The 11,992-nt window shown below is 38.4% G+C and overlaps 1 protein-coding gene across 2 annotated transcripts; it reads right to left on the reverse strand.

Moving 5' to 3' along the window:
- Window positions 1-95: 95 nt before the first annotated feature.
- Window positions 96-11,696, reverse strand: LOC104010334 (bile acid receptor). 2 transcript variants are annotated; one of them, XM_087762338.1, is made up of 11 exons: window positions 11,560-11,696; window positions 6,872-6,998; window positions 5,302-5,667; window positions 4,539-4,679; window positions 3,775-3,914; window positions 3,580-3,684; window positions 3,383-3,482; window positions 2,077-2,205; window positions 1,440-1,559; window positions 583-696; window positions 96-334 (listed from the first exon to the last, which is right to left on the reverse strand). In XM_087762338.1, the coding sequence occupies exons 2-11, from the start codon at window positions 6,960-6,962 to the stop codon at window positions 96-98; spliced, it is 1,545 nt and encodes a 514-aa protein (XP_087618464.1). In that variant the 5' UTR covers window positions 6,963-6,998; window positions 11,560-11,696. The 2 variants fall into 2 exon arrangements, with proteins under 2 accessions (XP_087618464.1, XP_087618465.1); XM_087762339.1 differs by lacking the exon at window positions 11,560-11,696 and adding an exon at window positions 9,899-9,980.
- Between the last annotated feature and the right edge of the window lie 296 nt (window positions 11,697-11,992).

Consider the following 11,992-nt stretch of genomic DNA (forward strand, 5'->3'; position numbering starts at 1 on the left):
CAAAAAGGCGGGAAGCGAAAGCGCGCGATCGAGGCGGGAGAGCGAGGCGGCGGAGCAGCGACGCTGAGGAGAGCGCGGTTCTGCGATGGCGTCGCCTAGTGCAGGTCCCAGATCTCGCAGAGCAGGGAGGTCAGTCGGGGGTCCTTCGTCCTCCATGTCACCAGCACCTCGGCGTGGGTGTGGTTGAGGGTGCGCAGTTCCGTCAGGCGCCCGATTAGGCGGGCGAAATGCTGGGGGTCCTCGGGGTGATGGATCTTGGAGTACTTGTAGAGGATGCCTAGGAGCGGCTCCTGCAGCTCTTCTACGTGCCGCTTGTTCCTCAGGAGCGGGCGGTCTGGGGGAGAGCGCAGTTAGCGGGCGGGGGAGCGGCGGGAGCACCCGGGGCCGCTGGGCAGGGGCGCGGCGGGGCGGCGGGAGCACCCGGGGGGCGGCGGGCAGGGGCGCGGCGGGAGCAGCCGGGGCCGCCGGGCGGGCGAGGGGACGGCGGGAGCGCCCGGGGTCGCCGGGCGGAGGCGGGCAGCGCCTGGGGCAAGTGAAAAGCTGGTCGTAACACGCCTAACAGGTAGCCGCCTCCCAGTTTACCTGAAAAAAACACAGTCGTTGCTACCAGCAGGGCGTATTCGGTTTCAGTCACTTTCAGTTCCCCCATGCTTCTGTAGAAGTAAAACAGTGCGGTAATAAACTCCTCGGTTATACCTTAAAAATGAAAGAAAATAATCAGAATGTTATTTCAGTGCAGACACAGGCACTGCCATAATGAATCACCTTTGTCCTAATCTTTTAAGGGTCCACGCTGTTCCATTGCATTAAATAGTTAGCAAACTTCATGATAACAATGTTAATTTCTAAAGTAGTAACAAAAGTTGTATTGGAGTTGTATTGTGGAGCTTTTGATATATATAGCTGATGGCTTTATCCAAGGATATAAGCAAGCATCAATGCCACCTCTTCCTTCCATGAGGCTGCAGCCAGGTGGGGGTTGGTCTCTTCTCCCAAGTAGCAAGCTACAGGACAAGAGTAAATGGCCTCAAGCTGTGCCAGGGAAGGTTTAGGTTGGATATTAGGAAAAATTTCTTCACTGAAAGGGTTGTCAGGCCCTGGCCCAGGCTGCCCAGGGCAGGGGCTGAGTCCCCATCCCTGGAGGTATTTAAAAGATGTGTAGGGACGTGTAGGTATTTAAAAGACAAGTAGAGCGCTTAGGGACATGGTTTAGTGGTGGACTTGGCAGTGTTAGGTTAACAGTTGGACTTGATCTTAAAGTGTTTTCCAACCTGAACGATTCTATGTAATGCCTGTGCATGTAACAAAGCAGCTCAAGGGAGGGGAGAGGGAGAAGAGAAGCAGCAGTGGCCACACCAACAGTGTTGCTCAGTGTGATTAAGAAAGAGGCCAGCAAAGCAAAAGACTCCCAAGTATTTTGATTCTGAGACCTCCATTACCTGTGGTAGTAGTGGAAGTTGGACTCTCTTCATTGTGAGACATTTCCATGGAATACATGTTGGTTTTGTCAAGGTTTTGAATATGACAACATGTCCCATGATCAGAAAGTCTTACATGACCTGGAACAAGAGAGATAACAGTTCCCAGCCAAGCTTAATGTGCCTTTAAGTATTTGTCTGCATCTGCTTTGCAGATAAATACCTGAAAATGAGTGAATTTGTCCCAGACCCATGCAGGCAGAAAAAAATGTTCTTTTTGGCATCCAGCACCAAGTTCATTTGTTGCATTGTTGTTGGTCAATGTCTCTTGTGTTAAACTTGATACAATATCTAATATGTCATTAATGTAGCTAATATTATCCATCCACCCCACAATTTGTGCAAACACTCAAAAATGTTGCACTTTGTTTGGAACCAATGGGAGGAAAACAGAGATACAATTAATTTTTTTTTTTTTGTATGCTCTTTGAAAAAAAAGCCTATAGAAGGTCTGTGGGCATTACCAGTACCATTCGAAGTACCACTATGCTTGAATAGGAAATTATTTGAGATTAAGTGAATTAAAATGACTGGAAGTTGTTTCAAAATGGCAGAACCTCCTACTGGTGTTCATAGAAAGCTTGTTAGTCAAACTTACTGTCACTTGTTGATGGTTGGCATTCACTGATTCTCTGGTTATATATCTGGGCTGAACGCAAAAACATTGCCTCAACTGTTGACCCTTTTAGCAGCGCGATCTGATCTTCACTAGCTAAACTTTCAAATCCTGCAGAGACAGATACATGTTAAGAATCAAGGAAGGCTGTGGCTGCCTTGAAGCCCCTAACATGAGTTGATAAAATGATTTCCAGTATGATTTTCCTTTCCAGTAAAGAATGAATAAATGCCTCTAGTGGAAAAGAGGAGCCATAGTTAAAAGATGCATATACCAAAGATTATTGGGATCTTTCTTGCTAGTTTGCAAGTTAGACCAAAAAAAAAAAAAAAGTGCAGTTGTCAGTGTCCAGTGGTAGACGATTCACAGGAAGATACAAATAAAAATGCTGGGACAAAGCAAGACTTTATAAAAAAAGTCTTCTTAATATTTGATTTATATCACATGGCCTAATACCTTATAAATTTGCTACATTGCTTAGTGACTGTGGATATTCCCCTTATTCATTGATACCTGATCTTTTTAAAAATTGTGTTCATCTTTTGACAAACTCGTGATCTGCATTTATAATGCAAGAGCAAAGGAACTTATTGATTCTTTTCTTAATCCTGATCAAAGATGGATATGTAATGTAAGAAAACAAACAGCTCATCCATTCTTTCAGATCTGTTCCACAGTAGTGCTAAATTACATCAAATACCTGCTTTAGACATGTTGATTGACTTCTGTCAATAAGTTTTACAACTTAGAGTAATGAAAAAATGATCACCCTCCCTGTCAAATGTTATTTTGTCAACTTTACATTGAAATGTAGTGAATTTAGTTGCTTGTTCCCTTGTTCTTTATTAAAGGAAAATATGAATAGAAGCACCAGGTTAGTCCCTTCTGTGCTGCCTTTTCCTTTGAAGGAACATCTGTTTTTTTCTTTGATGACTGTAATAAATTGCAAACTGAACTGGATTTCAGAGAATGTGTTAAAATAGTAATTCACTCAAGATGGTATTTTAAAGTCCGTGTACTTTCAGAAAATGTCTCTACTTCATGTCAGAAATGGAAAAGAAATCTAATCGTAGCAAGCTTTTGAAGTGAATGTTTCTAACTTGTCCTCATGACAAGTAAATGGTAACCCTGATAGTTAGAGTTGGAAGATAAAATAGTCAGTAGAATGAGAGTTTTCTTAAAGCCTCTATTTATCTCGGATTAATGCCTCTTAATAAAAAAAGTTTCTGCCTCTTAAAAAAAAGAAAGTCACACTATTCTGTAACATTTCCCAACGGAAGGAACTTACCTGGAAGTCTTTTTGTGAAATCCACTAACACTTGTACATGCACAACTGCTGTCTCAGAGAGACGGAGAAAACTTTCCTCAGGACTTGCAGTTTCTTGTAGCTGCATGAAAGAGTGTTTAGACATCTGATATAACCAAGATACAGTGCTCAGGATAATAACAACTTAGCAATGCAGGCTGAGTGTTCTGTATACGTACAAACTTCTTTGCTTCCTCAAGGGGAATTGTGTATTTTTGGTGTGCTGCTACAATGTGGTCAAGAAGCTGATGTTCCCCTGGAGTAAGTTCCATCTTCTCTGGGATCTGTTAAAAATAATAAGCCAATCAAGTGACAATGACTTGGGGCAAAAATAAATTATAAAAAGAGATATTTTAAATAGAAGAATATCCCACTTTTCCAGATCTTGTTGTAGATGATACATGCTTACTATTCAGTCCCTCATCTTCCAGTTTTATGTTGCAAAGAAAACTGCTCTTCTGTTTGAAATTCTTCCTTAGTCGCTTTGACTTGCATTGTACTTCAGTCAGCAAACCTGCCAGGCATGGAAGTGTGTATCAATACGTATATTTTCAAATAATTACGATTTGAAAGAATCACTTTTATTATTATAGATAACATGAGTCTTGCATCATAGGGGCCGTCACCTATAAGGAGCTATGCTTCCTAGACAATATGGCAATGTGTTATTCAGTAGGCGAGTTAGTGTTCAGTATCCACCAAAGGCCTGAGTGTTTGCAGTCTTCTTATGTTATCTTGCTTGTGGCTCTGTGACATACAAGCGTGAGAATTTTTCATTAAAAACTATTGTGCATTTTTTATTTATTTATTTTTTTAAACACAAAAGCACATCTGATATGCTTACTGCTGTCCTGTCAAAGTTCAGGATATTTAGCTGTCTCTTGTTAGTACTTTCTTTTTTTTTCTTGTAATGTCTTTGAACAGCAGTTCTCTTAACTTCAAGAGATACTTCCCAAGCATTGGTGGTTTCTGCAGATGAAGATCCTACAAGTGCTACAGACTCCAAAGTTAAATTTTCCTACAGCTAAATGAAGTTTACACCAATACCATTCAGTTCTAATGAGGAGAAGGGATTGACTTTGGAAAATGTTTTATCCGAGTTGATTAGTAAAGTAGCCAGCATGGAAGGAGCACTTACATTCTGCTAGCATTCCCACAGCTTTACACTTCTTCAAGCGACATTCCTGACACTTCCTTCGCATGTACATGTCCATTTCACAATGACCACCGTTCTTGCATCGATATACTGCATTTTTGGTTATGCTACGTCGAAAGAAGCCTACAGACAAGGATCAGGTTATGACTGAAGGAATCTAAGGAGCTTTATTTCATAATGATTTAAAGGTCTTCTCATTTTTTTGTTTGTTTGTTTGTTTTACAATGGAAACATTACCTTGATTTTAAATTTGCTTTTTAACAACATAGTTATGTCTTGTTAGCTCTGACTAATATTAATGGCTGTTTTCCTTACCTGATTAAGACAGCTCCCATATGGCAAATTAAAATATAAGTAGCAAGTAATTATTACTTGGTTGTATTTAATTTTAATAATAAGTAAAATTAATAACACTGAAGTAAATCTATAATAAATGGCCATGACAAAATCAGCACCTGCTTAAACAGACACTATTCTAGTGAATAATCAATGCAAAAATCAGTTGCATGAAATGCTCGTATTAAATACACGCTGTGAAAGCATTTCTTCAAAAAATGCTATAGAAATGTGGATCTGGAGTAAGCGTGTCAGATAAGGGGCTCCTTAGATAAATTACAATCCTCTGTAGAGACGTCAACTTAAAAAATAAGGAAATCTGTTTGCTTAAATCACAGATGTGGAACATTATGTTTAGCAGCGTAGGGCCATGGTCCTGGGTGAGATACAGATCAGCCTGTTCTCTTACCTTTACAGCCTTCGCAGGTAAGTGCATTGTAGTGATAGCCTGAGGCCTTGTCACCACACACAACACACAGCTCCTCCTGTCCCTTCAGTCTCAAAGAGGAGTGGTTTAATCTTGGCCGTTTCAGTCCTTGGTATCCACCGTCGTCAATGTGGGGAGCCATGAAAGGGGGTTTGCTTAATTCACAGTTGCTGATGATACACTGCCCGTCGCTGTACTGAGAGTCCAGGCCATATGTGCTGTATTGGGACTGAGAAGGTTGTGACTGTAATACTGGAGGAGGAATTTGAACTGTTGAGTATTGGCAGTAAGGTGCAGTCTGAAAATCGGTGTCTTGCAGCTGATAGTTGATGTGCTCCGGTAAAACATCTAGATACAGAAGAAAGTGAAAATGAAATAAAAACCTGAAGAATACCTTGACATCAGCTACTTGAAAGTTTTAAAATGTTTTATAGATTAAATATTTAATCATAAATATTAGAGGAACACATTTTCAGAAGGGCAGTCTGATACCTTCTTTTTAAATGTGCTACCTGTGATATTTTTAAGTAAAATCTTAGATGTAGTGATAATGGCTTGGTAACAGTTTGGGCAATGTCATGTGGGTGCCACTGGATTCTTGTTAGTACGTAATTGAATATTACTTGCCAACTGATGATATGGCTGCCTTTTGATTTTATACTTAAAGGTTGTTTTTATTAGTTGTCCACATTACAGAAGAATATTTTCCCATAAGTAAGCGAATTTGTTAATGAGTGAAATGTTTGTTATTGATACATATTTCAGGCATAATTTTGAAGATGTCGCACAACAAGAGTCTGAGAAAGATGGTCCAGAAATTATAGAGTGGTAAAAATTACTGACAGGAGTCTTAAAGTTGAAATTCAGTGGAGTAAAAAGCAGAGGCTTGTTTTATATTTAATATTTTTCCACGTAAAACCCTTTATAGTTAAGAAATTTCATTTTAGCCAAATGTATGTACAGAATTATGAAGAGAGCTTCTTCCTGCCTTTTTTAGAGTTTTAATTTTATCCAACCCCCTTTAAATGTACACAGCTGTACTGAGGAAGGCTTGTGCAATATGCATCATGTTTTGTTCTTCCTTTGGGATTGTTCAAATCTCTGTAAAAACAAATCGGAAAGTTGTTTGGTTTTTTTTTTTTTAAGCAGTTTGGAGGTCTTTTTAATGGTCTTTGGGTACTGCTTTTACTCATCCAGAATCAAATTAGTTATTGCAATTATAGTTCTATAAGATACAGAATAACCATTATGTATTTATAATGTATCTGGAGTACTGTAATAAAACCTGTGTCTTCTTCATGCAAGTCAAAGGGAGACAGCACCAGTAACGTTTATAGGAAATGATCAGTCAGCATAATCACATTGTGTACGAAAATCTGTTGAGCACATGCTAGTATATTGCAATACACTTTCAGTATGGGCTTGATAGTCAAATATGTAGCTTCTAAGAGCTTGTAACGATAAACTAAAATGAAGAAAATAATGGGAATTTCCACAGATGTTCATTTTACTATACTGCTTTTTCATAATATAAAAATTTTGCTTTACTCACCATAATACTGTATGGGCTCAGGAAGGCAATACCCATCAGGTACAGTGACAAATGTGTTTGCCATATTCTGCTCCCAGTTGCACTGTTTCATTCACTTTGCTACGTGATAGACTTTTAAGAAGGCAACCTAGAGAGATGGAAAAGTAAGAGAAACATCATGTGAGAAAGAATTGCTGGGTAGGTTTAGCTACAGAGCTAAGACCAGAAAATTCCAGAATATGAAACAGTTTGCAGATCATAAGAAAATCAGTGGTATGTGTGAAGTCACATAATACTTTCAGTGCGGCTGCAAAACATTTGATTGTCCTAATAGTATGGATTCAGGATAGAGTCCATTCCTAAATTTCCAAGTTATATTTAGAACTGTTTTGCTCCTAATTTTACACAAAACCATTGGGGGAATCAGACTAATCATTGCTAGATTCTCTAGTTCAGAAAGAGATTAAAAGGAGCTTCACTGGATAGAAAAAACTTACTTTCAGAATGAGTCAGGGCATTTGCACTAATGTGGATGTGGTGGATATTCTGTTTCTGCACAAAGATGGGCTTTTAGTGAATTTGCTTCATTCACGTTTTATGCAAATTTGAAGCAAGTAAATATAGGAAAATATCCCAGAAAGGCCAGCATAGAATACCTCTTCTTCCCCACATAAATACTCTTCTGTGCAGTAAAAGTCAGCTTTGCCCCACTTAAGCACTGCCTAATTTACATTAGGTTCCAAATTTAAGAGCCTCTATTCCTTTAAGAGTACAAAGCATCCTGTGAAGACCAAAAACCTCAGTATCCTATAGGATGTATTGCCCTCTGGAGAGCTTTTCTCTGTCCCTTGATTATTGAAGGAGCTCGGGCTCCTGGTTGGGTGCTTTGTTCACCATAACAAAGTGTACTGAGAGCTCACGGTGACACAGTTGGTGCAGAATAGCTATTGTGCTTTGCGTTCAAAACTTATCTTATTTTTCAGTAATTTCACTTTATAGAGAGGTTCTGAGAAAGTGTGTTCTAAAAATTCTTAAATGTCCATAATTCTTATGGACACTAGCATCAGCTGGGTTTAAGTTTACATATGCGTATAGACAATCTCTGGTATTGCTTAGCAATTGAGTGGAAATGGAGTAGCCGTTAGAGAAGTAAGTAGGAAAAATTTTCCTTTCCCCCTTGTCCCTCTGCATGTGGGGAATGTATGAGAGTGTCAGTGGTTAACAGTATGTTGTATCTGATGCCCATTGAGTAAGGGCTTTACAAGACAATTTGCCAGGGAACTGTTCATAGGCTTTCCCTGAGCAGACTGGAAAGACAGAAAACATGAAAAAGGCAAGTAAGTATTTGGAAAGTATAGAAAAATCAAACTCCTATGTGTGCAACAGGATTCTCTGTATATGCCTCTTGGAGAATTTCCAGCAAGTTGGGTTTACAGGTCTTCCTTGAAAGACTCACATGTTGGGCTTTGTGCAATACCTATACCTAGCTACAGCTGAGAAAATGAATATATCATTTCAGGGAATCTGAATTGAAGTCATGTCTTGAAAGACAGGCATCTCTTCCCCCAAAACTGGACATATCTCTGGAACTGAACACTTTCTCTTTGTGTTGTCAGCAGAAGGTGAAAAGATGCAGTGAGGCTGGAATGCTGATTTTTTTGTTATCTCTGCTAGTAAATATTTGTTTGAAAGAGAAGTGACTCACTGAATCATGAGGTCCTTATCAGTTAGATCAATTTGGCCTGGGCAAAGTCTACATTTTTCCCCAAAAATGTGTATTTGCTGAAGAAATGTGTTTCTGGATTCCGGTAGTTTCTTTAAATAAAAATAATACAAGAATAGAAGCTAAAATAGAATTACACTGATCCAGTCTGACAGAAATATTATACTGGGAGTGTGAAGAACATATTACCAAATACAAGATGGTTGTTTGATTAAACATTCTAAATCTTGGAAGCAGACCTTCATTAGGTGAAGTTTCCTCTATTTAGGTATTGTATGAGAATGGATTTGAGGATTTAGCCCCTCTTACTGATTTTTATGGCTAATAAGTTTTCAGTTGCAACCACAGAATTCCCAGCTTAGAATGAGACTTTGTAAATTGAAGCTCTTAAATTAAGAGAATGTTATAACAGTATTAGTAGTAAATCCAGTGGTTATTTGAGGAATGCTATACTGTCTTGAAATGAGACTTAATGGTCATGCCTGTGCATGAATGTTAACTGTTTCATTTTCTGACACTTGAGAAGTTAGCGTTAACAAGCTTGTTCTTCTGATCTAAAATAGCATTGGGCTTTTTAAAACAAAAAATATAAAGAACAGAAAAGATATGTAAGGAAGGAACTTAATTTTCTAGGACAGGAAAGTTTTGATTATTTATAAGATGTCATAGTCAGGTGTTACAACCTTTCCCTCACTCTTTATATATGAGTCAGTCAGCTTCAGTAGGGAAGCCTCCTCCAGACTTTAGGAGTTGCTGAAATTCGTGATGCATTATATGCTGGTCTCTCAGAAGTTCAGTAGCCATCCCTAATCTCTCACACCTCACTGGGAGTGAACCATGACCTAAAGGACACTTCTTCAGCCCACACATACATTCATTAACCCTTTGCCATGCAGGCAAGTAAATTCTGCATGCACACAAAGCTTAGCTACATGCTGTGAAGCTGTGGAATCCTTGACAGAAGGTAGCATACATGCCCAGTTGTCATTTTCAAAACATAATCACTTGGACAAGTTGAAATAAGATTGGAGTAAAAGCTTTGGGTGTTTGGGGCAGTTATAGTCATGCCGTTCCCAAACCAAAAAATTTTGTGCCCATTTTTCTCTTTTCTGTGTACTCAAAATATAGCCATACGTTTTGTGTAAGTGTGCTTTAAAAAGGAAGCAAAAAAAAAAAAGGAATATATTCCCAGAGATGATGCATAAAGGTCTTTAGCCTAAAAAGTGGAAATAACAGAAAACAAAAGATGAATTTTCTAATAACTTGTTTCGTAGTATCACAAGCAGTAACAGATAGGATGAAAGTCTTTAGTCAGACATACTGACCTGAAAGAAAATGTCATCTGCATAAAGGCACATGCTGTTCCCTGCTTTTCCTTCTTCTCAGTTACTTCTGAGGTGATGTTTCTGCTGGGTATTTTCACATGTGAAATCCTGGTTATTTGCAGGGGCGTGTGTTTGTTTGTGTGTTTTTAATTTTAAAAGCCTCTACAAGTGGGAGAATAGAATTTTTTTTTTTTGTCAGAAGATGTGACCTAGAATCTAGGCTGCTTAAGCACATTTGAAAATGTTGCACTTTTACAGGCTTAGTTTTAACAGTAATCAGTCTTCTGAACTAATAACATTCAATATAAACTGGAATGTATGTTGATTCGAGGGTATGGTTATCCATCTAATACAGAAATTCAGCAACATTCAGTTATTAGTCCTAACTGAAAGACTTTTCAATTTGTCAAAGGTGGAAGCCATTAAAGAAAAAGAAAAAAAGCCATTAATTGATAAAAGTAAAGTGGAATCACAAACCAGTCACTTAACAGAATGTACACATTCAGACTAGAAGACAAGCTGTCCGTCTATTGTTATTTATGGTGAAAGACGTTGTTTTTATCATTTTTATTGCTATGAAATACCATATCATAAAGTAACATCATCAACTTATATTATTAAATTTATTAAGATGCAAAACATACTTCTTGTAGAAGAGGCTCCAGGGAGCTCTTTAAGAGATATGTATTGACAGTACTTCAACTGCTATTGTAAATATTTTGACAGTTGAGTCATAGGAAAATTTCTTGTTTACAGGGAATTTTAGGAACTCAAACTGAAGGTCTTCAACATTTATTTAACATACCTTGTGGCATGTTAATGGTCATGTAGTGGAACTAGATAGCTCATTTCAATCTCGGTGTTAATCACTTTTATTTCTTCTGGAAAGCATAGCTTAATTTTTTAATTCATGAAATTTAAACTGAAAACTGAAAAAAATTTTAACTGAGCACAATCAGTGGCAACTATGTGCAATGCCAAGTGATATATTCCGTTTGACTCAAGCAATTCTGTAATCACTGATTACTGTAATTAAAGAATGATTTTGCAGGGGAATTTGTAGGATCACTTGATTGATCCTGTATGCAGCTTATATCCATTATTAAGGTTTTATCTGTTTCTCCCGGTTTTAATGTGCCAAGAAGCTCCCCAAAGCTGCTGTTTGAAGAAATCCCACTTCTCATTAAATGTGTTCCTTCCTTGTCCTATAATAACCATAATAGGAATTGGCTTATTTCACTAATGGGCTGTGTTGCAATTATCTTGAAATCTTCCTTTGGAATTTTTACCCTATGAATAATTATTTCAAAGTTATAAATTTTATACATTGTAAAATAAGAGGTTAGAGGTTGTTTGAAACTTACAGTTTTCCAGGTACTTTGGGGAAGGGAAACAAATAATTGAATTTAAAAGTCATTTTACTTCACTCTGTATGTCAAATGAAGTACTGTTGGAACAAATTCTTGGCAGTAAGATATCAAATTTAAAAGTGTATGGTTTCTATTTTCATTTAGTCAAACGTTTAAAAAGAAAGGGGAAAAAAAAAGGAAAAAGAAGAAAAAAGCCCAATGCCTGCAATATTTTCACATGGCAAATTCATTTATGGCTGGAGCAACAATTTATAATCCCAGAGCATTCGGAGAAGTAAATGAAATACTTACGGTAGGTCCAGAGAGTTTCTTGCTTCCAGAGTTGAGTCCGCTGCGCTGTAGCGCTGATCTAGCTCTGAGTCCAGCTGGAGCAAACTGGGCCTTTTCCCTATTTATCAGTTTCTGTGCACACACTAGGCTCCAGACACTCCGCAGAGCAATGCTGTGGCTCTGAGACACAAACTTCCCACACAGCCTTTTCTGGGGTCGAAGCAAGGGCAGCTGCAAGTCCACATAAATCAAATAATAACTGGGTCATCAGGGACAGAAGCCATGAGGACCCTCACGTCACTGTTTCCCAGAGTTCTCCCTGTCCAATTACTAAATATTCTGCTTTCTTGGTAGAATTTAAAATTCTCCCATTTTGATTGCTTAACGTTGACATGTGTGAGTGTTAATGGATAATGGTCGCTTCCTGGGCAGAAAAAATATTGCAGTAGTATTA

Source organism: Nipponia nippon, unplaced genomic scaffold (genome assembly GCF_047370975.1).
Source record: "Nipponia nippon isolate SJK-2023a ecotype South Korea unplaced genomic scaffold, ASM4737097v1 scaffold_25, whole genome shotgun sequence".
NCBI lineage: Eukaryota > Metazoa > Chordata > Aves > Pelecaniformes > Threskiornithidae > Nipponia > Nipponia nippon.

Coding starts and splice junctions, on each gene's coding strand:
- LOC104010334 (XM_087762338.1), bottom strand. CDS start 6,962: ATGAAACAGTGCAACTGGGAGCAGAATATGGCAAACACATTTGTCACT. Junction 1,560..2,076: donor CCAACCATCAACAAGTGACA/GTAAGTTTGACT, acceptor CTCTTGTTCCAG/GTCATGTAAGACTTTCTGAT. Junction 697..1,439: donor AACTTCCACTACTACCACAG/GTAATGGAGGTC, acceptor TTCATTTTTAAG/GTATAACCGAGGAGTTTATT.